The sequence below is a fragment of the Salvelinus namaycush genome, chromosome 42 (assembly GCF_016432855.1).
Source record: "Salvelinus namaycush isolate Seneca chromosome 42, SaNama_1.0, whole genome shotgun sequence".
In the NCBI taxonomy this organism is placed as follows: Eukaryota; Metazoa; Chordata; class Actinopteri; order Salmoniformes; family Salmonidae; genus Salvelinus; species Salvelinus namaycush.
This window is the reverse complement of record NC_052348.1, coordinates 14,555,815-14,583,782: the sequence shown is the minus strand read 5'-3', so window position 1 is coordinate 14,583,782 and position 27,968 is coordinate 14,555,815. Positions and strand designations below refer to the sequence as shown.

The 27,968-nt window shown below is 41.9% G+C and overlaps 1 protein-coding gene across 1 annotated transcript; it reads right to left on the bottom strand.

Moving 5' to 3' along the window:
- Nucleotides 1-27,968, bottom strand: LOC120034943 (mucin-5AC-like). The gene is made up of 10 exons (XM_038981657.1): nt 27,855-27,968; nt 26,185-26,436; nt 25,875-25,994; nt 25,720-25,773; nt 25,452-25,531; nt 25,186-25,279; nt 24,630-24,701; nt 17,056-17,259; nt 15,868-15,959; nt 1-501 (listed from the first exon to the last, which is right to left on the bottom strand). Exons 1-9 carry the CDS (start codon nt 27,898-27,900, stop codon nt 15,907-15,909), a joined length of 975 nt encoding a protein of 324 aa, XP_038837585.1. The 5' UTR covers nt 27,901-27,968; the 3' UTR covers nt 1-501; nt 15,868-15,906.

The following is a 27,968-nucleotide window of genomic DNA, read 5'->3' as shown; positions in this document are numbered from 1 at the left end:
TGGCGTTGCAAGCGCCATGCTCTACCAACTGAGCCACACGGGACCAAGCCAATCAGAAATCAGTATTCAACAATGCCATGGTATAAATCCTAAGTAAATCCGAATAACAACATGAACACATTCTGACACTGCTACTCTTCCCTAAAGACATACTTCCTATCTATACTATATACACACACAAGAGACATGGACCCTGTGACGCAGGGCATATGTTTAGAATTTAAATGAATGAATCAAAATTAGGCTTATTAACTCCGAAGGCCTTGATAACAAAAATACAGTATAATAAAAGTACCAGAATATAAACATAGCATTTGTGAAATTTTACTTAGCATTTCCATAGGTTATCCTGAGATATAAAAGACAACAATAGTTAAATTGTTTATAGACAGAGAAAACATCAACTTAATCAACTAGCCTATATAATATGAATTGAAAGAAATACTTTGTTTTCAGGCGTTTCCGATGAATTTACCTTCTACTTCACGTTTTTTCTTCAGTCTAAAACACAAAGAAAACAACAGCATGAAGTCAGTGGGTCACTCATGATTCAAATGATTCATTTTGTTGTGCAGAACAGTTATTCATCTGAAAAGCACTTAGCTTCAACCTTTGCTAATCCTGCTTTGTAATCGATGGAGCGTCACGATGGGGAGATCAAACTGGGCTACCTTTCAGGGCCTTTTAACTTTCTCCTCAGTTTTCTCCATCTATATTTCTACCTGGCTGGATTTTCCTGGAAAGTTGTGTCCTTAGTCATCCTGTGACACCACTGTCCTGGCTCTCGTCACCTGTAACCCCCTGCCATACCTTCTGCTTTGACCATGTTTACGTGGCCTCTGACCTTTGACACCTGTGCTGAAACATCTGTTTGCGGGACAGGATACCGGACATGGAAAAAAAAAACTCTATTGAATTGATTTATGACGACCCTTTTATGGATTCTTCGAACCGGTGTGTGCCCCCTAGGTGTGAAGACCGGGGAGTTGAGGTGGTTCAACTCCTTAAAAAGCAATTGATGACTTAGACTAGATTAACTTTTAGATCGACAAAAAGCTGCGTGTACAGATTTCATACATACAACTCCTACATACCCAAATAAGAATTTTAGGCAGCTAACAGGTGTTCATTGGATATGGATGGAGTGCAGTCTATAGTACATGACCGAATCAATGAAAACCGACCATGCTGTGTGTCTCATCCTCACAGCTCTTATATCCTGCCGTTGCACTTTCAAATGTGACCCCCGGTAATCTCAAATGCATGCAATAAAAAGGAGACCAGGTAACAGAGAACAGCTTATGTGATTACTAAGGGTCTGATTGCATATTGCATGACAGGTGAGCTCTCGCACAGCTCTGTAAAGTGGCTGGGCTAAACTGAGCTAAAGTTGAGCCATATAGGAACAGACAGGGATCTGTGTGGAGAGAACCCCCAGTTAGGCAGTTACTATAGTGAAGGAGAAACCTAGTCACTGAAAGGCTTGACATTCCACTGGGGATTTAGTGACTCTGGGGAAAATGTTACTAAGGCTAACCTGAGTCCAGCGAGAGACGACCACCTCCTCAATCTGGTCTCTGAACAAGAGCTCAAATGCTGGGTTACAAAAGTAGTGATTACAATTGATTAGATTGCTCACATTGTAGTAAGGCCTAGGAGTCAAGTGTTTGAACTGTAGAGGAGGTAAGTTTCCACCTATCATTTTGTTAATGGATAGTAATAGAGCAAAACCTCAACCGGTTTTCAGTCTCATTACCTACAACCTGCATTAACCTGTTTACTACCTTCACCTTTACCCCCCTCTAAAAACGACAGGTGAAAACTAAGTGAAATCCGAAATCCTTTGTCTTAATAAACTGACTATATACCTGTTTTATCATTGCTTTATGACATCACAGAGGGAAAGTTTCAAACGTTACAATTTAGCACCGCTCTTTCCCTCGCCCCTGGGCTTTTACAGCGTGCAGTAAAGCAGATCTGGCCTTTTGGAAACGTCCACTCATCATCACAACGGTTTCCTCTAAACTACCTGTTCCATGCAGTCAATATTCCTACATTGCATGGTAGAATACAATACAATACAACTGTAATTGTCCATTTTGTCAGAAGACGTTTCCATAAAGATGTTTTTGGAAACACTTTGAATGAAAGAGCAATGCATGTGTCTAAGCTAATGACCTACCTATTAGTATGGGCATGTAAAAACAGCAAAACAACCAATGAGAGAAAATAACTAGGGAAGCAAAAACCTGTTTGATCTGACAGATGAACAACTGAAAGGTTAAGTGCTGAAAAGTTTAATAGCTAATCGTAATAGCTTTTAGGTCAAAGCAATGCAGCGATTTACTACATATTTAGTATGCAGTTGTTAATATCAATGTGAAAACTTGTTGAGGAAGAACACAACCACAAGTTCATTTAAAGGTACAGTGTTTCTTCTAATAAGCTTATGTGCAATATAAACATAATGCATTACATTTACAACAACAAAAGCCAAATGAATCTATATGAATTGTATTACTTTTTCTCAACTAGTAACATTTCACTATCAAACATCTGGTAAAACATCTCCATTTTAAAACCTCCATACACACACATTAAAATGTAGCAATAGTGGCCGCAGTGTAACATATCTAAAGCGTTAATTTAAAGTAAACTGTTCTTACACCTGGAGAGTGGGGAGAAGAGTCCCCCAACTGCGATAACTAACACACTGAAAGACACAGGCATATTAAGCCGTGGTGTGACTCGTCAGTCTGGACCTGAGGAAGGAATGTTGGAGGTTGGAGCGGATGCTTGAGGCGATACCAGCAGGTGAATGTCCATCTTTCACCAAGTCTCTGATCACAGTAGGCCCAGAGGGCCGGAGAGTAGGCCGGAGAGTAGGTTAGACCCAGGAGGAGTGGACAGGAATGCTAAAACAACCAATTATGTTGGATGGGGACACCGGTAGAAAATACACCAAGCAGAGGATGGTGACAGGTCTATCCCTCACATACTATTAAAGTCACAGACAGTAACACATTATGGGGATGGACATAAAGCTGTTATGGCTGCTGCTCCTTCCAAACAGTGTGCCTCCAGGACAGAATCTGATCACATGGGGACTGTTAATGAGATCAGAACGATGACTGGTTTGGTACTATGACATCAGTCCACCCAGAGATAGCAAGATAGTTGGAAAGACCATGCTCTCTCTTGACTGATGTAGAGATTTGGTTATGGCTCATGAGAATAGAAATACCTTGTCAGGAACTAAGACTAAATCCATCCACAGTACTTATTGCTTTGTACATAGAAAGGTGACAGTATTTGTGAATGAGTGTGGAGAAGGCATCACCAGGGCCCAGTTATCTATCTAGATTTTGCCTATCGGATAGGATTAGATGCATAGAAATAGAATGAATAGAACAGAGTAATTATTGACTTGAATTAGGACACCCGTTATATTAATTTAAATCGTATCCGATTGCCAAAATCCGGCTAGATAACTTTTGAAAAACTGAGCCCAGGGGCTCTAGAGGAGCTGAAAGGATTGGCCACTTCCCTAATCCGGCATTTGGCGGGCGGACTCAATCCCCGGAGATTATCTGGATAATCCTGCCCCAGGGGAATTCTGTTCAGTAAACAAAGCCTGACGTTAGTTCTGCTGACTACTAGAGACGTTCAACTAACTGCACCTCCCAACTCCCCACAAGTGATTTTCTGAACTCTTAGTAGGTACTCAAAGCACTGACTGTTTGTAAAACAACTGGAAGTGACAGATGGTGTTGATCAGAGGAACTGTAAGGGTTTTGTCCAATGACTGGATCATTGTCCTTCATTGTTAGTCTAGGATACCAAATTTCAACATCAGAGTATAGGTACAGATGTAGGATCTTAATTTGATCACCCTGTTGCAGGAGAACTTTCCTGCAATGCAGGACATTTAAAACTCGTGGACTATTTGAGGTTCAAAAAGGTTTAGTAATTCCACTATGAAATTTCAGACTTGATTTTCCCTTACGAAATATGAATTTACCCCTACAAAAATGTAGATGAATTATAATCCACATTTCCTGTTGCAAACTGTCTCAAATTAAGATCCTACATCTGCAATAGACTGCCCTTTGGCCTGGTCTCCCTTGTAAAGCTCAAAGGAACATCCGGATGCAATAATAGAATAGAATATCTCTAGGAATAGTGTCTGGTCAAAGTGGGCATCACATCATAGCATACTACCAGATCACACACACGATGTCAAAGGCTGCTGCTAGCCTCAATGAAGATAGGTGCTATTCAGAAAACCCTGTGTCGAACAACGGGCCCCTATTTAGAGAGCTATGGAACCTGGGTGACCGCTGACAAGCTAAGCTACCAAGGTGTAAATACCATTTCCATGTAGCATATCAAACTTATAGCCATATTATTTTATTGCCATTGCCTTTCTATTGTCTGCTTTCCTTTGTTGACAGACCGGTCTTATTATTATTATTATTTAGCTCCTAAAGCGAAGTCAATAATGGTGTGTGTCTTACAGCACTTGGCAACCAGCGGTCTGCTAGCATGGCGGGAATACAAGAGAGAGAAGGGAAAATGTGACAGCTACGGTGGAACTCTTGGGAAGAGTCTAAAATATAAACACTCAAAAAAGGTCAGAGGTCACCGTCCTCTGACATCCATCAAAGATGGGTTAGGTAGAGGGTATGGTGAACAGTGAAATTGTAAAAGTGAGCTCTTAAGAATTCTCTTCCTTTACCTGGCTGTGAACAAGGGAGTTCTATCAGAGTGTGTGTGTGTGTGTGTGTGTGTGTGTGTGTGTGTGTGTGTGTGTGTGTGTGTGTGTGTGTGTGTGTGTGTGTGTGTGTGTGTGTGTGTGTGTGTGTGTGTGTGTGTGTGTGTGTGTGTGTGTGTGTGTGGCATCTGTATGTTTATAGGTGCAATATGCAGAAATCGCTCTGCCATTTCCTGGTTGCTAAAATTCAAATAGTTTGCCTAATTTTAGTTTATGTGACCAAATAAGCAATGTATAGTGTAGAGAATCATTGTACCATCTAAACCGCTGTGAAATATATTATAAAAATACCAAAAAATATGTTGCTGTTTGAAGCTGGTGTATGAAACAGAAAGTAAAATTTGCAACAACGAAAGGTAAGAACGGGAAGCATAGAAATAATGCACCTAGAACATATCTACCACTTCTTAGAGTTGAGAATGATACATTTCTATGTGAATTTGGTCGGGTCCCCCAAACAGTTACATATTGCAGCTTTAAGTGTGTGCAGGTCTAGATGTTCCTTGAGGACAATTCCCTCTAGCTCAACCTCTGCATGGACATGTCTCAGTGACCACTAAAGAATGTGGGTGTGTCTCCTAGGACACAGGGAGTACATCACTCTCCTCCTTGTGGTCAGCGTATACCCTTTAATTAGGTTGCGCTGACCTCTGACCTTTTCACTTAGCTCCCACCGCAAAGGATCACTGAAGGTCAAGGAACCCAAGCAGGAAGTTGGACCGACCCCACCTAGCGGTTTTGTGATGTGGAGACAAGTTCAGGAAGTGAACACGTGAGATGTGTGTGTGGTATTATACAAACAAGATCTGACTGATCTCTGGACCTGATAGCAGTGGTAAACGCACTGCCGATATGACTAATGGGTTGGGGCATGGTTTCAGGTCACATAAAGGAGAGATACTTCCTTTCATAAAGAGAGGCACAGTATAGTGTGTAAAAATATCACGGACCAGGGCTAGCAATAGATACTCAAATCAATGTCTCAATTATACTCCCTTGTATTCTACAGAAAGCTAATGAACAAGGCTGATCAGCTTACTACGCAACAATAGTTTGATAGCAACGGAAGGCTATATTTTAGGCGACTATATGAGTATGGTGTAAGTATATGATGATAAAACAGCTAAACTATAATTCAAACCCAGAGAGCGAGAGAGAGCGAGAGAGAGCGAGAGAGAGCGAGAGCGAGAGCGAGAGCGAGAGCGAGAGAGAGAGGTTGGAGGAGGTTGGAGTTCCTTATTGGTTATAGATAGCTCTCAAGCATCTGTTTGACTTGACCCCATTTGTCAAGGTTTCAGCTTCTTCTACAAAGGCAAGCCATGACCACATAATGGGGCTTGCTTTCAAAACAACCTGCCTCTAAATTGTTTGGAAAGCCATGTCCTCTAGCACAGGCTACACATGAAGGTTGACATGGTGTTAACATTGGTGGAGATCCATAATAGTCAATGAGCCAAACGGTATCTAAACTAGCTAAGGGGTTATCTGAATTTTGTCTTTGATTGACTTGTATACGTAGGTTTGTTATAGCAAACAACTGCCACTAAATCAACTGGCTGAACTAGCAAATGTCTTTTTCACTCAGTTATGGGATTTTTCACAAGATGAATTTGACACCCAGGTTGCTCTGACCTCTGCCACAGAAAGTGATAGTGTTTCAATAGCGAGCAGCTATCTAGCTACATTAGCTACATTCCAGCAACACCAGCAGCTGTGTAAAGTACTGTGAGGCAGGGCTGCATCCTAACGTTTAAATATAGTAATGGTTAAATATACTAATGGTTTCGCTGAGTGTTGGTAAAAAAAATCTAATAAAAAAAAAAGAAAACAGGAAAAGGGCAAAGGGCTACGAGACCAGGTCATGACAGATGCAAAGCTAACAGGAAGCCTTGGGTGTATGTTTATAATAGATTAATTAGCACCTGTAAGTGGCCCTCTTGTAAATTTACCCTCTTGCATTCTAAACACATTTAGATTGTCCGAAACATGCCTGACCGCTAAAGCCAAAGGAAAAGACAGCTGGGTTGCAGTTGTGGGAAGTGTTTCTGTTTCTGCCTACCAACCAAAAGTGGATATACTCCCACGTGGAATATTTATTTAACCTTTATTAAACTAGGCAAGTCAGTTAAGAACAAATTCTTATGTACAATGATGGCCTACCAAAAGGCAAAGGTCCTTCTGCGGGGACAAGGGCTGGAATTAAAAATTAAAAATAAATCTAGGACAAAACACACATCACGACAAGAGAGAAAACACAGCACTACATAAAGAGAGACCTAAGACAACAACACAGCATGGTAGCAACACAACAACATGGTGGCAACACAACATGGAAGCAGCACAAAACATGGTGCAAACATTATTGGCACAGACAACAGCACAAAGGTCAAGAAGGTAGAGACAACAATACATCACACAAAGCAGCCACAACTGTCAGTAACATTTACTTGAACTCTGTGAAGCATTTATTTGGGCTGAAATTTCTGAGGCTGGTAACGAATGAACTTATCCTCTGCAGCAGAGGTATCTCTGGGTCTTCCTTTCCTGTGGCGGTCCTCATGAGAGCCAGTTTCATCATAGTACTTGATGGTTTTTGTGACTGCACATGAAGAAACTTTCAAAGTTCTTGAAATGTTCCAGATTGACTGACCTTCATGTCTTAAAGTAACGGACTGTTGTTTCTCTTTGCTTATTTGAGCGGCTCTTGCCATAATATGGACTTGGTCTTTTACCAAATAGGGCTATATCTGTATACCACCCCTACCTTGTCACAACACTATATCTGTATACCACCCCTACCTTGTCACAACACTATATCTGTATACCACCCCTACCTTGTCACAACACTATATCTGTATACCCCTCCTACCTTGTCACAACACTATATCTGTATACCACCCCTACCTTGTGACAACACTATACCTGTATACCAGCCCTACCTTGTCTCAACACTATACCTGTATACCACTCCTACCTTGTCACAACACTATATCTGTATACCACCCCTACCTTGTCACAACACTATATCTGTATACCACCCCTACCTTGTCACAACACTATATCTGTATACCCCTCCTACCTTGTCACAACACTATACCTGTATACCACTCCTACCTTGTCACAACACTATATCTGTATACCACTCCTACCTTGTCACAACACTATATCTGTATACCACCCCTACCTTGTCACAACACTATATCTGTATACCACCCCTACCTTGTCACAACACTATATCTGTATACCCCTCCTACCTTGTCACAACACTATATCTGTATACCACCCCTACCTTGTCACAACACTATATCTGTATACCACCCCTACCTTGTCACAACACTATATCTGTATACCACCCCTACCTTGTCACAACACTATATCTGTATACCCCTCCTACCTTGTCACAACACTATACCTGTATACCACCCCTACCTTGTCACAACACTATATCTGTATACCACCCCTACCTTGTCACAACACTATATCTGTATACCAAAGAGTCAAGTCAAACAAGTTAATCAACGTTTATAATCCAACCTTAGGTACCCTAATACGCAAATAAACAATACAATTTAAGATGGAGAATCGTTATTGTCTTTACCGGAGAAAAATACCAAAGAACTCGCTCTCATTCACACGCTTGGAAACACTACAGACAAAATGGGAGCCACCTAGAAAAACTACAATTTCTGGCTCATTTTTTCCAAAAACCAGCCTGAAACTCTTTCTAAAGACTGTTGACATCTAGTAGAAGCCCTAGGAACTGCAATTGGGCATGATTTTGCCCTATTATAAAAGTGCCAGCCATTGAAATCAGTGGTAGGATGAATTTATTTTGGGGGGATGGTTTGTCCCATTTCAGTTCTGTTATACTCACAGACATTATTTTAACAGTTTTTTGGATAGAAAACACTCTTATAAACGTTGGTTGACTTGTTTGGATAAGTTTATTGGTAACGTTTGGGATTCATTGTCACGATCGTCATTGGAAAAAGTGGACCAAAGCGCAGCGTGGTACGTGTTCATTCTATTTATTTATTAACTGAACACCGACAACAACAAAACAAAAATACGAACGTGACGTTCTGCAGGGCAAAATAACAACCAGTGCAAAATTAAGAACCCATAAATGAAAGAACGAAAAAGGACAACTTATATATGATCCCCAATCAGAGACAACGATAGACAGCTGCCTCTGATTGGGAACCACACCAACATAGAAATAACGAAACTAGAATGCCCACCCTAGTCACACCCTGGCATAACCAAAATAGAGAATAAAAACCTCTCTATGGCCAAGGCGTGACATTCATTTTGTGTGCATTTTGAAGGAGGGAAAACGAGTGGATTATTGACTGAAGCACGCCAGCTAAACTGAGTTTTTATGGCTATAAAGAAGGAGTTTATCAAACAAAAGGACCATTTGTAATGTAACTGGGACCTTTTGGTGTGCCAACAGAAGAAGATCTTCAAAGGTAAGGCATATATTATATCCCTATTTCTGACATTCGTGTCGCAACTCCCTGGTTGAAAATGATTTGTTATGCATTTGTCTGCTGGGCGCTGTCCTCAGATAATCGCATGGTTTGCTTTCGCCGTAAAGCTTTTTTGAAATCTGACACGGCAGCTGGAGTATTAACAACAAGTTAAGCTTTATTTTCATGTATTGCACTCGTGATTTCATGAAAGTTTAATATTTATAGTAATTTAATTTGAATTTTGCGCTCTACAATTTCACCGGATGTTGGCCAGGTGGGATGGTAGCGTTCCACTGATCCGCAAGTTAAGAAGAAATTCCTCAAATTAACAAAGCACACCTGTTAATTGAAATGCATTCCAGGTGACTACCTCATGAAGCTGGTTGAGAGAATGCCAAGAGTGTGCAAAGCTGTCATCAAGGCAAAGGGTGGCTACTTTGAAGAATCTCAAATATAAAATACATTTTGATTTGTTTAACACTTTTTTGGTTACTACATGATTCCATATGTGTTATTTCATAGTTTCGATGTCTTCACTATTATTCTACAATGTAGAAAATAGTAAAAAATTAAGAAAAACCCTTGAATGAGTAGGTGTGTCTGGTCCTGTAGATGTCAATAGATCCACTGCTAGACCTATCCTGTTACAATCCGGCCTGGTTCAGCACTACAAATAGAGGCAAACAAACAAGGTGTGAGGATTTACAGAGAAATCAACCATCTGTGATGGATGTAGCACAGCAACGTCAAACAGTGGAGGCTGCTGAGGGCAGGACGGCTCAAAAATAATGGCTGGAATGGAGTCAATGGAATGGTATCGAACACGTGGTTTCCATGTGGTTTATACTATTCCAATGACTCCATTCCTGCCATTACTATGAGCCGTCCTCCCCTCAGCAGCCTCCAGTGACTTCAACGTAGGAGGGGACCTAGGCCAGTGTGTGTGTGTGTGTGTGTGTGTGTGTGTGTGTGTGTGTGTGTGTGTGTGTGTGTGTGTGTGTGTGTGTGTGTGTGTGTGTGTGTGTGTGTGTGTGTGTGTGTGCGGAGCCCAGCCAGCATAGAGCGTGTCTGGAGGCCTTTAACTCTTTATCTGAGCATCAAAGGGAACCTTTACTCTGCATCTCTCAACACACTGGCTGAGTAGAAACACGGAGACAGGGAGGCAATTCAAGACCTTCTGTGTAGCGCTGGATTAAATAAGTAGAGCACAAGGGATTAAAGAAGGGGTGTACAAAATGTTGAGGGTAATGGCTTTACAAAATAAGATGTGGGGTGTCGTTTGACAGTGTTGTGTGATAAACAATGACTATGAAGATGCTCATTATGTGGTCTTTCAGTCAGTAATGGAATTTAGGGATTACAAGTTGACATCAGGTCAGGAATTCATGTCAAACAAGATGCATACATTTCATGATCAAAGAAATGTCTTTTGACAGAACAAGAGTGGCTAACAGTAACATCCAGAGCCTGTATATAACAGTATCACATTAAAAAGCTAGACGCCAGAGACGCCATTTTGTCATAGGGCATTTGGGACCCTCAGACAGTTAAGTACCATCAACACTGAAACCTGACTCCACGCTCTCCACCTTCAAACTTCGGTCACAGGCAGCAGTCAGTCACCAACACCAACGTGTGTGTTTTAATCTCATTCAAACACAATAAGTGTTTAATCTCATGGCTATATACTGTAATAACTAGGTAATTGTCAGGGTAGAGGACTACTCATGCTATGTGAGCCACACAATACGACCTAATACTAATCTAATATAACATTATGAATATCAGTCTGTAGATACATGCAGCTGTTGTCATATTACACAACCTGAGCTGGTCTATTGTTGAATGATTCTCAGTGTGGAGCCCTGCACAATGTCTAACTCAGTTGGTGAGCCAGGGCAGAGAGTACACTGCTTATGTAATGGTTTGGGGAATCAAGCTTGTCTGATGAGTAGCTGCCTGAGGCCTGAAGACTTGTGTTAGCTCCCCAAGCGAATGCTTAGGCTTTTAGCTTAGAGGGCTAACATTGTTGTGTTGCGCAGGACACAAGAGGCAGATTTGGGATCAGCTGACACCAGCTGTTTCTGTCCTTTGTGTGTGTGTATGTGTGTGTGTGTATGTGTGTGTGTGTGTGTGTGTGTGTGTGTGTGTGTGTGTGTGTGTGTGTGTGTGTGTGTGTGTGTGTGTGTGTGTAAGGGGCCTTTCCAGCCTGCCTTTCCACTAGTCCCTCCCTGTGATAGAACATCAAGCCAGTCAGGTGACATGACAGAGTCCTGTCATCTCCATCACCACATCAAAACCCACACATGCAGGGAACACCACCCAGCAGCACCCAGCCACTGTTATTACTGAGCCCAGGCCCCCTCTCACACTGCCATAGAGCCATTGGGACATCCAAAATGGTGGTCTCAAACCCCAAAATGGAGGTCTGGTTTCTCTTTTATTACTGGGGACAGCATTGCCACTACATAAACAAGAAAAATATTTATTTTGGAGCCGATGAATGACAAATATATCTAAGCATAGTTAGTAGATCTGTTCATAAGCACATGAGATATAATCTGACCCTTGACCTCTGAGTCTCTACACAGCCTTGCCCTGTCTTTGAACCTGTGTGTCCAATCACATCGAACGAAAGCCCCTCTCGAACAATAAAATAGCCCACACTAATTACTAGCTAGGCTTGTCCACATTTTCTCCTCTCTCTCTTTCTGGACCGACGGTCTATTCCAGTCAAATGTATGATAACCCCCGTGAGCTGATGGCATGAAAGCAAACCCGATTGGAAAATGACACAGCCGGCCTAACCAGCTAATTATGCTGTTTCATGAGCTGTCAGGTCATGTCCATTATCTCCCCTGGATGGAGGAGACAAGAGACCTTTCAAGTTCAGGCTTTCCAGCTTGCTCATCACTACCTAAACCAGGTGGAAGGAAGAAAGGACTGGTTGTTTCTTGCTTTTCTCTTTCTTTCCTTTTTATGTCTCCTTCAAGGTCGATTCAGTCTGTTTTTCTATGTATGTAAAGCACAAAATAGAGAGCTTTTCTTATTGTTTATGAGCAAGGCCCAGCTTGCCTTCCAAGAAGGGCATTTTCTTCTCATGCTAAATGTGAAATCCACAACTGAAGCTGCTGTATCATCCATCGTCTTTTCCACTGTATTTAGAATATAGAGTTAATAACTACAATTCAACAGTGAGAATAATAGGCTACACTCTTAGAAGAAAAGGTGCTATCTCGAACCTAAAAGGGTTCTTCGGCTGTCCCCATAGGACAGGGGTGTCAAACTCATTCCATGGAGGGCCTAGTGTCTGCTGGTTTTTGTTTTTTCCTTTCAGTGAAGACCTAGACAACCAGGTGAGGGGAGTTCCTTACTAATCAGTGACCTTAATTCCTCAAGTACAATGGAGGAGCGAAAACCCTCAGCCCTCCGTGGAATGAGTTTGACACGTGCCATAGGAGAACCCTTTGAAGGACCCTTTTGTGTTCCATGTAGAACGTTTCCACAAAGGGTTTTACATGGAACTCAAAAGGGTTCTACCTGAAACCAAAAAGTGTTCTACCTGGAACAAAAAAAAGGTTCTCCTATGGGGACAGCCAAATAACACATTTGGAACCCTTTTTTCTAAGAGTGTAACTACCAAGACTATCAGTGGGCATACTTGCTTTCCATTGCCGAAATATAAATAATGTCACTGTAGTTACCGTGATCCAATATCACTCCCCCAGTGTGAAACTCTAAACCATATCAATAACCTGCTGCTAGAAGGTAGCCCTGGTAGACTCAGCTCTCACTGTTCTGAAAGGCAATGGTATAGGAGCAATTAGGTACCAGAATCTCCAGGAACTAAAATGTTAAACGGTGTGTATATGTGATAATGTTTGACTGTGACATAGGTAAATAGAAACTAGCATAAAACATGTTATTTTAACAGCTTTATTTTGCTACATTACACATGTAGGATTATTAACATTGTCACGTTCCTGACCTGTTTTCTCTTGTTTTTGTATGTGTTTAGTTGGTCAGGGCGTGAGTTGGGGTGGGCATTCTATGTTATGTGTTTCTATGTTTAGGTCGTTGGTAATTAGCCTTATATGGTTCTCAATCAGGGACAGGTGTTTGACGTTTCCTCTGATTGAGAACCATATAAAGGTAGGCTGTTCACACTGTTTGTTTGTGGGTGGTTGTCTTCCGTGTCTGTGTATGTTGCACCACACGGGACTGTTTCGGTTTGTTCGTTCGTTCGTTAGTTGTAGTCTGTACCTGTTCGTGCGTTCTTCGTGTTATATGTAAGTTCTCATGTTTTAGGTCAGTCTACGTTCGTTTTGTTATTTTGTAATCATTTCAAGTGTTCTTCGTGTTTCGTCTTTTCTTTAATAAACGTAATTATGGATTCAACACATGCTGCGCTTTGGTCCAATCCCTACTCCTCCTCTTCGTCTGAAGAGGAGGAGGACAACCGTTACAAACGTCGTCATATATTATCTACGGTTAGTTATTCTCCATCTACATGGTCAACTCTGTCTCCAACGATTCTGTTAAATACATCTGTAAATAAATCACATTAAATGGATCCTGGGACAATGAGGTGTATGGGGCCTTGTGTACTGTAAAATACTCTGGACCAAGGCAGTACTTTCTTCAGAGAGTGGCTCTGTCTGGACCAATTATCCAATCCTCTAATGAACTAATTATGGCAGTCTGAAGGCAATGATTGTAATTACATACACAGCCACAGCATAGCCACCTTACTTGAAGCTAGCAAGACTTTCTCTCACATTTTCCCCTACCTTAAAGACGGAGATTGGAGACATGTCAGTCATCTTTAAGAATGACTATAGTTACACTGTGCATATTTGTGTACATGCATAGTGTACACATGCATTCCTGCATGATAGAAACAGTGTTCATAAAAATGTATTCATTAGTCCACTGCCCCTATTCTCCCCCTACTGACCCTCATTCTAAATCTCCTGCTCAAACCATCCTGGAGGGGGGAGAGCGAGAGAAAGAACAAATAAAGGAAGAGAGAGGGAGAAAAAGGGGAAACCTGACTATTCTTCCCACCGGGATGGAGTAACGGGCTGCCTTACAAATCCCCACCCTTCTTATCCAGCCTTTCCTAAATACCCATAAAGGACAGGTTTGTCAGTGGTGCTAGGCATTAGCCTTCTCTTCTAATTGCACTCTCCTACATGACCAAATTAATTCTGCTGTAAATGTAGTTTTATGAGACCAAATTCATTCTGCTGTAAATGTAGTTTTATGAGACCTAATTCATTCTGCTGTAAATGTAGTTTTATGAGACCTAATTCATTCTGCTGTAAATGTAGTTTTATGAGACCTAATTCATTCTGCTGTAAATGTAGTTTTATGAGACCTAATTCATTCTGCTGTAAATGTAGTTTTATGAGGGATGTTCACGAGACATCTTTCTACATTATGTGATTCTACTCTACTGTATGAGGAAATGTCAACACTACACGTCATCTTAAGGGTCACACAAAAAAGCAGGCCAAGCAAAACTACTGACTGAGCGATAGAGAAAGGGGGGAAGAAGAGAGGGGTGAGAAAAAGTGAGGGACTGACAACCCCTGATGGACGTGAGATAACAGGGATTTCTGGGGGTCTGCTTTTTTGTGAAATGGGACTGTTAACACGTTGCGTCTCAGTGGCGGGCCTAAGATCTGGGCCTATCATCGGCTGTTAAGAGCGGGGTGGATTCCTCAGGTCTTCAGGGTCCAGGCCCTGGGCTGCAGCACTGTAGTGGCGGCAGGCTTCAGAGAGAAGAGAAACACAGGTGCAGGGGGCTATAGTTAGAACTTCCTGTCTGACTGACTGACTGACTGGCTCGCTGACTGGCTGAGAGGACCCAAGCTGCTGGGGTCTGTCTGAGGAATCTAGCTGGAGTGCCTGATCGAAATGAGATAAGAGGCAGAGTTATGAGCAGAACAATTGTATGAGAGAGTATGAGTGGAAATCGGAAATGCATTGTTTAGCGGCATCTTTAAGATGGTTGGGAGCTGTTTGGTAGATTGTGAAAGATATTTGATGTGCAAGTTGTGGTCGTTTCCTTCTAACTGTACGACTTGTTCTTGTAGAGGCTAAACAACGTCTGTCCAATAAATAAGTTCTAAAATTGCAGAGGTATAACAAATACGCCTACATGTGTCCCTCTCACTCAACCTGGAGCCTATATAAATCCTCCCTACACAAGTAATTCAACTTTGATATATACTGCAATATCTTATGACCGTCAATGGAGAGTTGAGTCCAGATGCATCGACAACCACAAACATCCCTTCATGGAATATATATATATATAAATCAATGTGGATTAGCCTCGTCAAGAAGATTTACGAAGATGGGAACCCATAATCTAATGCAGACTGATAATGACCAGCAGTACCAGTAGATTGGTGGTTATGACGTCCTATTTATACTGCGATGTTAATTCAGGGAGACCGCTTCAGTAACATATCTGGCACTTCCAGCAGAAGTCGTTTGCGGCCTGCTGACCTGGCTGGTAGCGGGGGGCTGATCCGTTTACTAACACCTGAGCTGGGGAAGTAGTTCAGCAGCTGCAGGGGGGAGGTTGGGGGTCCGATGGGGGCTTACCGTGGTTGTGAAGGGGCTGCAGATAAAGGAGGATCTCTTTTAGGCCGGGTTGTCCAGAGGAACCTCAGAGAAGCTGCTGGTCATGGCCCGTCCTGAGAAAATGTGTGAGAGAGAAACAAAATAATGAGGAGACAGGGCATAGATGAAGTGATGACCATGGGGAGTTTTAACCCTAGATCTATGGCTACATTTCACCTGCTAATGGTTACTGAAGGATGCTTGTATCCCTGCACTCATACATTCCAGAAAATATTTGAGTAATGGCAGCAGACCTAAAGTCAGGATCCCTGCCAAAGTAGAACATTCAATACTGATGTGATGGTAGAACATGTGTTCTGAATCATATACTGTAGAACCATCTGATAGTAGTGGGACTAAACAATGGATTCCTACAGCCATCCTTACGAGTGACCCCATAGCCACAGTTTACAAATATTCCATGCATTTTTGGTCCGCTGAAAGACTGAAAGGACAACTGGCGTTCTCTCTTGGTTTGAGCTCTGCGACATGTCTTAATAAAGGGGATGGGTCAAACACACCCATCTGCTGCTAACCACTGCCTTTCACTTGCCATGGCTTGACCATAGAGTGATGCTTTCCATCGGTTTTGACCAGACATGTAAAACTGACTCAAGTGTCCCCATCGTGCGTTCATCTATGTTCCACTGCTATGAGGAACGCCACTGCTATTAGAGCCTAACTGAATGTTGCTTTAGAAAACGACAGCTTGAACTAACTGTCTTGTTGAGTTGTTGGTTCAGTCTTCACCACCCAATTATAGAAGAATCCGTCACGCTGAGATATGGACATAGTCTGGGAGTTGTGGTGCTATCACCATGCTGTGTTAATTACATTCTCCCCAGGAGAGGAATGTTCAAGGCATAGTAGAACACTTCTGTTCAACATTGTATCCCTGAGTCAATTACAGAGAAAGAGGAAGTGGATAAACCAATCTGTCTCGTTGTGTTTTCAAATGACACAAAGAAGCGAAAAGAGAGGTGTGATTTGTTTCGGCCAGTTTTTTTAAACGGCGAGGAACAATATGCAATTAACGGCATCAATAGCCATAGATACCATGACGTTAGAAGACGATGTATACAAATGTTCAACGGAAATGTGTCTTCTTTACCCCAACCCGTCAGAAAGACACACATACACACAGAGGTTGTAGCAGATATTGAACTATACCAACGATCCTGGCGGTGGTGATGGTGTTGTTGTTGCTGTTCTCGTTGGCCTCCACTGACTCCACTGAGGTCTTATTGGAAACAGTGTTCTCGTCATCAGTCTCCCCCACTGGGGCCTCAGGGGCCACATCTCCAGGGGCCCCATCATCAGGTTTGTCCACAGGGCTGGCAGGCGGTGGGTAGTCAGAGATTTTCTCACTATCTGCTGCAGAGGGAGTACAGAGTTTAATCATGTCAGTGTCTTAACATATTATATATACACACAATATCTCTGAATATCTTGCCACAACACATTTCAACACACCCAGTAATGCATATACCTGTATTTAACACATGTTCACCCAAATTCCGGCTAAGAAAGGCATATTTACCTTGCTCTGCTAGACTGTGCTTTGTCATTACCCCTAAGCATTACTATAATGATAGCATTTCCTATCTGAGTCTCCTGGCCTGCAGTGGTTCTCTTTCTGTTCCTACAAGAATGTTTCTGCCCACTTTGACTGTTGGGGGATTTCTCCTCTACTGAACGAGCTGATCCAGGCCAGGCCTCTGGTTGGTCGCCTAATGAGGTCCTGATTACTGACCAGGCCTTGCTGGGAGAGCAGCACCACACAGCTGGTTAAGAGCTGTGGGAAAGTATGGCCGCCTCGTTATTATCTTACCCAAGGTGATGGGAGGGACTGAGGGGGCTGGTGGGGACAAGGGTGCTAGGAGGCTGGGGAGGGGGGAGGGTAACACCACTGCTGTTCTGGACATATCTGTAGCATTATTCAGATCTGTTAAGCACCATTGCTACCTCTTGTGAGGACAGACGCTGGGCGAGCAGAAGCAAGTACAGGGAGTGAATAGTTTATAAATAACAGACATGAAACAAAACACGGACAGTGTCTGGACAAGGGAAACATAACATTATTGCTGACACAGGGATCAAACTGCGGCTATGGAACCCTGACCTGTTCAACGGACGTGCTACCTGTCCCAGACCTGCTGTTTTCAACTCTCTAGAGACAGCAGGAGTGATAGAGATACTCTGAATGATCGGCTATGAAAATCCAACTGACATTTACTCCTGAGGTGCTGACCTGTTGCACCCTCGACAACTACTGTGATTATTATTATTTGACCATGCTGGTCATTTATGAACATTTGAACATCTTGGCCATGTTCTGTTATAATCTCCACCCGGCACAGCCAGAAGAGGACTGGCCAGCGCTCATGGCCTGGTTCCTCTCTAGGTTCCTTCCTAGGTTCTGGCCTTTCTAGGGAGTTTTTCCTAGCCACCGTGCTTCTACACCTGCAATGCTTGCTGTTTGTGGGTTTTAGGCTGGGTTTCTGTACAGCACTTTGTGACATCAGCTGATGTAATTTGATTGAAATTTGATTGAATAGATAGATATAGAGGAGGCAATCAATAAAGTGATGGAGTCCAGGTGAGTCCAATGAAGCACTGATGCCTGTAACGATGGTGAGAGGTGTGCGTAATTATGGGCAGCTTGGCGCCCTCGAGCACCAGAGAGGGGGAGGGGGAGCAGGCGTGACACCTCTGGCTACTGTGTGTGTGTACATGTTTTCCTACCTTATCAGGACCACAATGTCCTTTTCATGTCCTGAATTTGTTAAAATCCTATTTTTGGCTTAAGGGTTAGGTTTCGGGATTGGGGTTAAGGTTAGGTTTAGGAAAATAGGATTTTGAACGGGAATACATTTTTACCCCCCAAAATGTCCTGAAAATGCATGAAAACAAAGCTGTGTGTATGTCTCTGATTCTCAGCCCCCCACCGCCGCACTCAGTGGCTGGTTGCTAAAGCTAATCCCCGTCATTAGTTCAGTTTCTTCCAGGGCCCCGACTCACTCAAAACCAACACGCTAATTTACTGTCCAGGGGAATGTGGGAATGGAGAGTGAGATCTGTAATTAGCCTTGATGAGAGCTAAATTAGTCTCTGGGACCAGACTCGATAATTGAGAAAATAAAGTGTCATGGTCGGTCGCCGGAGCAGTTGGTAGAAATTAAGGTTGTTTCAAGTCATCCCTCACAGCTGGAGCCAAAGCTAAGAATGAGAGAGTGACAGGCAGAGGTACAAGTTGAGAGTGGCTGACTAATTAGAGGCCAAGGCATTGCTCTGCATGCTAGCTAGGATTAATGATAATGTTAGGGTTTTTCATAGTTTGTAAAATATGGTTACAAATATATACAGTACCAGTCAAAAGTTTGGACAAACCTACTCAATCAAGTATTTTTCTTTATTTTTACTATTTTTTTGTAGAAAAATAGTGAAGACATCGAAACTATGAAATAACACATATGGAATCATGTAGTATCCAAAAAAAGTGTTATATATATATTGATTGGTTTATTATTTATATATTTGAGATTCTTCAAAGTAGCCCTTTGCCTTGATGACAGCTTTTCACACTCTTGGCATTCTCTCAACCAGCTTCATGAGGTAGTCACCTGGAATGCATTTCAATTAACAGGTGTACCTTCTTAAAAGTTTATTTGTGGAATTTCTTTCCTTCTTAATGCATTTGAGCTAATCAATTGTGTTGTGACAAGGTAGAGGTGGTATACAGAAGATAGCCCTATTTGGTTAAAGACCAAGTCCATGTTATGACAAGAACAGTTCAAACAAGCAAAGAGAAACAACAGTCCATCATTACTTTAAGACATGAAGGTCAGTCAATGCGGAAAATGTCAAAAACGTTGAAAGTTTCTTCAAGTGCAGTCGCAAAAACCATCAAGCGCTACGATGAAACTGGCTCTCATGAGGACCGCCACAGGAAAGGAAGACCCAGAGTTAGCATAAGTTCTTTAGAGTTACCAGCCTCAGATATTTCATCCCAAATAAATGCCTCAGAGTTCAAGTAACAGACACATCTCAACATCAACTGTTCAGAGGAGACTGAGTGAATCAGGCCTTCATGGTCGAATTGCTCAACAAAGAAAACAAAAAAACACTACTAAAAGGACACCAAGAAACACAAGCAATGGGTATTAGACTGGTGGAAATCTGTCCTTTGGTCTGATGAGTCCACGTGCAATTTTTGGTTCTAACCGCTGTGTCTTTGTGAGACGCAGAGTAGGTGAACGGATGATCTCTGCATGTGTGGTTCCCACCATGAAGCATGGAAGAGGAGGTGTGATGGTGTGGGGGTGCTTTGCTGATGACACTGTTGGTAATTTATGTAGAATTCAAGGCACACTTAACCAACAAGGCTACCACAGCATTCTGCAGCAATACGCCAATCCCATCTGGTTTGCGCTTAGTGGGACTATCATTTGTTTTTCAACAGGACAATGACCCAACACACCTCCAGGCTGTGTAAGGGTTATTTGACCAAGAAGGGGAGTGATGGAGTGCTGCATCAGATGACCTGGCCTCCACAATCATCCGACCTCAACACAATTGAGATGGTTTGGGATGAGTTGGACCGCAGAGTGAAGGAAAAGCAGCCAACAAGTGCTAAGCATATGTGGGAACTCCTTCAAGACTGTTGGAAAAGCATTCCAGGTAAAGCTGGTTGAGAGAATGCCAAGAGTGTGCAAAGCTGTCATCAAGGCAAAGGGTGGCTACTTTGAAGAATCTAAAATATATTTGGATTTGTTTAACACTTTTTTGGTTACTACACGATTCACGTGTGTGTGTGTGTGTGTGTATGTGTATGTGTATGTGTATGTGTGTGTGTGTGTGTGTGTGTGTGTGTGTGTGTGTGTGTGTGTGTGTGTGTGTGTGTGTGTGTGTGTGTGTGTGTGTGTGCGTGTGTGTGTGTACTTCCGCAAGCAGAGAACTCTTGAAAACGAGAATAGCAAAGTTTCCCCTTTTTCTGCAGAGAACATATCTCCCTAAACAAGAGGTTCTTACAACATCATACCAAGTACGTAGTAACACAATCGAACCCTTACATCATGGTACTGAAAAACAATCCTACAAAGTCGAAGTCGACCAAATCGATCACCTGACGGACATGTAGGACATGTTGGTCAAGCCAAACCATAAAAAGGAACAGAAATACATAAAGGACCGACAACAACCAAAATATTTCAAAAGGGCTTTCTCTCCACTTCTAGTAAAGGAGACGGACTGCACTGCAAGGATCTTGACACTGGCCCGTAAAGACCACAGAGAGGTTAAGAAATAGAGACCATGTCTAATTGTGTATCTGTGGGCCTTTGTGTTTGAGCACGTTTGGTGTGTGCGTGCGTAATTCATTCTAAAAGGAGTTAAACTGTTCTCATTACTCTGCTTCATACACATGAGATCCTTTCCATTGTGTCCATCTCAAACCCAGTCCTAGTGACAGTTGTCTATCATTTTTAACAGACTGACTTTACAGTCATGGGGCCGCAGTATGCTTTTACAACAGTGGAATTCACACCTCTCCAGACCAGGGTTTCATTTGTTTGACTTGTATCTCTTTTAGAAAGAGCACAGAAAAAAGTAAAGGTGAAAGGTTACGGCCGGGAGAACTGCAAAAGAAGCAGACGTCTGTCGCTACTGAGCTGTATCAAAACAGTAGTAACACATGATGCCAGTGCAACGTCTTGAGTTGATGATTTAAAAAAAGGAGATGAAAAAACTGCTTGAGAGGTAGTTACTTTTAAAAGCGCCAATCAAAACTGACCCGTTCCACAAAGTGTGACCCGGGGCAAAGAGAGAAAGACAGGCTCAGACATGCCCACAACAGTCACAAAGCCTGGGAAGACCTCTGAGAGAAATAAGAATTCAACCACTTTCAACCTAAATGAAAAGTTACGTCAAAAGGAAGGACTATCACAGATTGAGAATAAATACAAACAGCTAATGCTGCATGGTGTTCTCTTCTCTTACTATAGCGGTTGATTTTTCCATTATTTCACAGTGTGTGTTTTATTACACAGGTGTCTGATGCCTGACATCCAGGATTCTTTAGCAGGGTTCTACAGTGCGACCATTCTTCTCGCACATGTGGCAAAATATTTTGCTGTGCGACCTGGAATTGTCATTTAGGAACACCAGTGCACATGTAAAAAAATGAAATGATTCAAGCTTTAATATTTCTCATTGTGCTCCTAAATGTTCTTTGGTGCGCGCGCCTAGGTTTTTCAACATAGGTGCACACGTGCTCCTTCTAAAAAAAGGTCAGCGTAGAGCCAGCCCTATTTAGTACATAAAGATGTTTCGTTTGCAGATAAGATGGGGTTGAGGATGATACACTTGTTTGACAAGATAGCGCTCTGGTGAAAGAGGATATGGTCATCCACAACCAGCTGAGCAGCATATTAGAGCTCTGTGATGTTCTGACACAAAACCTGTCACTATTTTGAAATGTCCTCTGTTTAAAGCACTGAGAACAACAGACCACAGTATAAAAGGTAATGTCTTATAACACAAGAACATATTAAAGGTAGCCTATACCATAGAATCTGTAGTCACATATCCATCAGAGACCAATGAACAACTCGCTCTGGGCTTTTACTCTCCTGTTCATTCTCTAGGGTTTTGTTTCCATCCAGTGGCGGACGTTGGTACGGCACCTCACCACAAAGATGACATTACACAGAGTAGGTTGGGTGCTGTCATTCAGTGGAGCAAGACGGGACATTCAACTTTCTAGTGTCTCTTGTATTACATTCAACAGATTGAGAGCACTGAAATGCTAATCATTTGGCGTTTTGTAGAAGTCCCGTGAACCCTTCCTATTTGGAGTAGGCAAGCTCAGTCAAATGCTTAACGCTTAACGTTTAAGCAAGAAAACTAATACTGTTTGAACCCAGGTTTGCTGCACAGAGGTCAGTCTAGTCCTCATCTGGAGGTTATCACCCTGAGATCAGACTGAAGTCACACACAGACGTACACGTGTCATACAGTCTATTCTCGCAGTTCAACATCCATGAGTCATGCGGCTCTGGTTATTCAAAGTAAGATCTGACACCAGGCAGAGTTAGCCTGGGGCGGGAGAAAACATTTTACAAATCAAATGTGTTATGGATGGTGACCATGGTGTCGCAAAGGAGTGGGCAATGAGAGCCAGAGCCCCAGGACCACCAACCCCACAACATCAAAGATCCACCCCCATACCTTACATACTGTATGAGGTTGTTTCTATTGAACACCAAACCACGGTGTGTGTGACCAAAGAGCTCTATTTTTGTCTAATCTGATCACAGCACCCGGTTCCAAATCAAGTGCCAATGCTGTTTAGCAAACACCGGGTGTTTACATTTGTTGCTCAATAAAGGCTCCTATTGGCATGGAGGCGGCGTCTATTTGTAGATTTGGAGTTTTGGTGATCCCAGGATGTGACCACGTTGGGTAATTCTCCAACGATGACCCTTGGTCCTTTCTTTGCCTAACCATCTTCCTCACTGTGATTGGGGACAAGTTACACTTGGGTCCTCTACCAGACCTGCTAACCACTGTTCCAGTGGTTTTAAACTTTGTAAATGTTGCCCAGTAGATTCCTTTTCCCCATTGTGATTAACGACAGTTGGGTTTTACATGCGTGTTACCTCATTTTTACCCCAGTGAAACAGGAAGTCATGAAAGGTCACAATACAGTTCTTTAAATTATGCATTTTGTGTCGCCATGAATAGGTGGCCAGGGAGACTTTGCTTCAGGGGGAGGTGTGCAAAAAACACATTCCCATTACACACGTATGTAACAGGACAAATATCTTCAAAACTTGACTGCTGACATGCAGAACAGTTTGGGACTGTATCAACAGTGGACTAATGAAAGAAAACACTCAAATATAGTTTGAATAGAGTTCCCCTTTAAGCTGAGATTAATGCAAAAAAAGTATACTATGTTAATGCTGATTCAATTGTGTTTGATTTTATTTATAAGATTCGTTAGGGGTGCAAATCAATTTGATACCTTTTTTAGATTTGTTTTATTACTTGTTAAACAACATATTTTTCTCTGAGCAGTTGTATTAGTAATATAATGTTCCCATACATTGGCCAGGTCGCAGTTGTAAATGAGAACTTGTTCTCAACTGGCCAACCTGGTTAAATAAAAAAATAAAAAAGTATTTGCATTATTTATTTTACACAGTCTTTTTATATCATCCTTATCAAGGGTGCCAATCATTTCGGTCGTGACTGTAAATGTAAGCTCTTAGGGACTCTAAACCTTACACAGTGCTCGTGTCACTGTTTTGAATAAAACAGGAATATTAACAGTGATATGAGCAAGAGCAGTGTGTTGGTTCTCTTTTCTTTGAAGTTGTCATTAATCCCACACACCTGCCACACAAGACATCATGAGGTTTTAAAATTAGGTTGAAAAATGTATTATTTCTGGCCACTAAAACGTAGATAACTATGAATACAGTATAGTTATTAACGCACATTGACTTCCTTCTCTCTTCTCTTAAACGGCTGTTGCAAAAGAGGAAATCCACTCTGAACACAAAACCCATTCCAGTAACCAAACAATACATCACACTTGACAGATCACTGTGCAATAACTCCATCACTCATAGAATTCTCAATAGAGAATTGCTCCTCTTTTGGGGGCACATTGTCATAGTCCCAGCAAAGTGACCCTATGAGAGGACAGTACATGCAGTACAGTACTTCATCAAGCTCACCTCCTTCTCCCTCACTTCCCTTAACCAGGACCTCGGTGCTGTTGAGCTCCACGGCGGTAAAGGTGTCCATCCCTGGAGAAGTGATCAAAGACAACATGCATTAGTCAGGGTTTATAGGCCGGCATTTAAACAAGAATTTGCTCTTAACTGACTTGTCTAGTTAAATAAAGGTTAAATAAAAAATGGTTACTACTAATCTAACACGTATTATCAGTTTGACCACGAGTTAAGGTACATTCGCTAAATGTTCATTATTATTTTGGGGGGGTAGTTCAGTTTTTCTTTCTCTCTGCATTGTTAGGAATGGCCCGTAAGTAAGCATTTCACTGTTAGCATGGGATGAAGCATGGGATGAATGAAATCTAAATCAAGATTTACAGAAGTGTTTTGGTGATGTCTTGTGTACAAAGTCTAAGTTTCCCTATTAATGTGTAGTAAATTATCATTAATGATGATAGTGTAAATTAATGTAGAGTGTATTCTCATCCGTACAGATGCATAATAATACTGTACATGTTTTATTCTATACATATTCTATGTAATTCTATGTTGTCACCCTTCTGTGTTGAGGAGTTGTCAAACACAGCGTCAGGATCCGCAGTACTCAGAGGCAGATCCTCATGCCTGTCTCGGAGATCTACGGAGTACCTCTGGAAACACAACACACACTTCAACGGGCTAGAAAACATACAGGCATCTACAGACTTCGTTGAATGCTAGTGTTTGGTGTTTGTACAGAGTCAAGTTGAAGATTTGTTATAGAATGTTCGAATTGATTAAATCCCAGAATTGAATTTGCCAAACAGCATATACCTTACTCACCCTTGATGTCTTCTTTGTAAAGAAGCATGCTGCTCCAAGCACACAGGCAGGGATGATGATCACAATAAAGATGATCAATCCTATCAAGAAACAGAAAACAATCAATTGTTCAGCAACAAGATAAAGGCCATGCAAGTCATTCTGGACTTAAATGTTAATGTTATTTATAATGTGGGTTAGTCTGACAAATGATAACCAATTCAGATTTGGTGTCAGAACACACACCGTTGGGCAAGATTGAGACATTTTTTAAATGCAATCATGTTACCAATGTGGGGCGATTTTCGAGCAGAGGGTTTTGGTTGAGCAGTTCCCGCCAAACCTTTTCAATAAAGAGAAGATAAAAGTTGTGTACTGATGGATTCACTTCACAGTGGATTCACTTCACAGTGGATTCACTTCACTCTGGTGAGATCAACTCACCTGTATTCTTGGTGGTGCTAGTAGCAGTTGTGCTAGCAGTTGTGCTGCTGGCCTCTGCTGGGGGCTTTGATGTAGAGACGTCCATTGGTGAGGGCCAGGATGTAGGTCCTGGAGATGCATCTTGAGAGAAATGACTGTTACTTTACCTCCACCAAAGCAGGTAGGAAATTAGCATCGATCAGAGACCGAGACTGTATCGACTGGTCTTGAGTGGTCTCAAGACCCAAGACAACGAGGTCAAGACTCCATCTCCAGTATCGACCACTGACCATAAACTGACCATACAGTGAAAGCAGCAACTCCAACCTACCTGAACTGGTCTTCAGGGGTGTGGTTACCGTGTGGTTAGGCCTCCCGGTGGAATTGATTATAGGGACGTTATCAAAAATGAGATCAGGAAGGCTTGGGGTTATGGCGGATAATGTTAAATCATTGTTGTCTACAGCCGTGGTATGTCCTGGAGTGTCTGTGTCGTTGGCTGGGTTGGAGGCTGAGGTGGACTGGGTTACAGTGGGGTTGACTGGCTGTGTCTGGGTTGTGGTGGCAGAAGCCAGGACCAGACCTGGAAAAAGACGTGGGTTTAGAGTCAGTGTTGGGGAGTAGTGAACTACATGTCGTTCAACTAGTCATATTCATGACATTTTGCTGTAGCTTGGTGGTACTGTAGTTGAACTCAATTCACAGCTTGGTAGTGTTTTCAGTAGTTCATTACTTTGTTGCCATGTTGTGGTGTAACTAACTACTGGAACTACACACTACTTGTTTTCAGTAGTTCATTACTTTGTTGTCATGTTGTGGTGTAGCTAACTACTGGAACAACACACTACTTGTTTTCAGTAGTTCATTACTTTGTTGCCATGTTGTGGTGTAACTAACTACTGGAACAACACACTACTTGTTTTCAGTAGTTCATTACTTTGTTGTCATGTTGTGGTGTAGTTAACTACTGGAACTACACACTACTTGTTTTCTGCAATAAGAAAATAAAGTATGGGTGAAGTAGGAAATAATGTCCTTTCTTTTTTTATGTATCAGAGTTTGGGAATCCCCGATCTATGATATTATAAAATTATGATATAATTTTCACAAAGTAGCTTCACTGTAGTGAACTACTTTTATTTGAGTTAAAACGACGTTGTATTCACATTATGCATATTGAGCAACAACTGTCCCGTAGACGGGGCACCGATCCACAAGAAGTTGAAGTAAACTATAGTTCCCTTAAGGTCGGGCTCTACAGCACAACCTTTTTACTCGCACATGCGCCTCATTATTTTGCTGTGAGACCTGGAATAGAAAAATGAAGGATGTAATATCTCAAATATCTTTCATTGTGCTCCTAAATGTATTTGTGTGCGCCTGCATTTTTTCAACTTAGGTGCACACATGCTCCTCGTAGAGCCCTGTAATCGCAGCTTTAGTGTAGCTCATCTTCTTCCAATGTAAAGTAATTGGGAGTTTGGTAAACTATGATTTCAGAGTAGCTTCCCCAACACTGTGTAGAATATAGAGAGAAGAAACCATTGCATAGATAGAGCATTGATTACATCAGCAGCTTTTTTGGGGCAGATAAACTGAATTGACAAAACCAGTTGAGAAAACAATCTCGTATTTGTATAATAACCTGTGCAAAATAATCAAAGACTTGATCTTAACTATACAAAAACAAGCAAAGAACATCAAAGTAATGTTATACTAGATACAATTCAACAAGAAACCTAGTGCTTAAGAGTGTTTGGCCAGCCCCAAAAAATAACATCTATTTTTGTTATTATTTTAAAGATAAAAAAGAGCTTTCGGACAGTAAACGAAAGGTCTCTGGTTCGAATCACCGAGCCGACTAGGTTGACGTGCTCTTGCACAAGGGCACATCAACATGTCTCCTGTAAGTCGCCCTGGATAAGAGCGTCTGCTAAATGACTCAAATGTAAACATACTGTAAATGTCGCAAAAACAGAGAAAGGCAGAGAGGCAGCTTACCCAAAAGGACAATCAGACAGGGAAAAGTAAACTGTATTTTGTCCATTTTGAGTAACCCTTGTGTATAGTTATCTTTCCCTGTTACTCTAGTAGCCTGCTGTAGACTGTGTCACT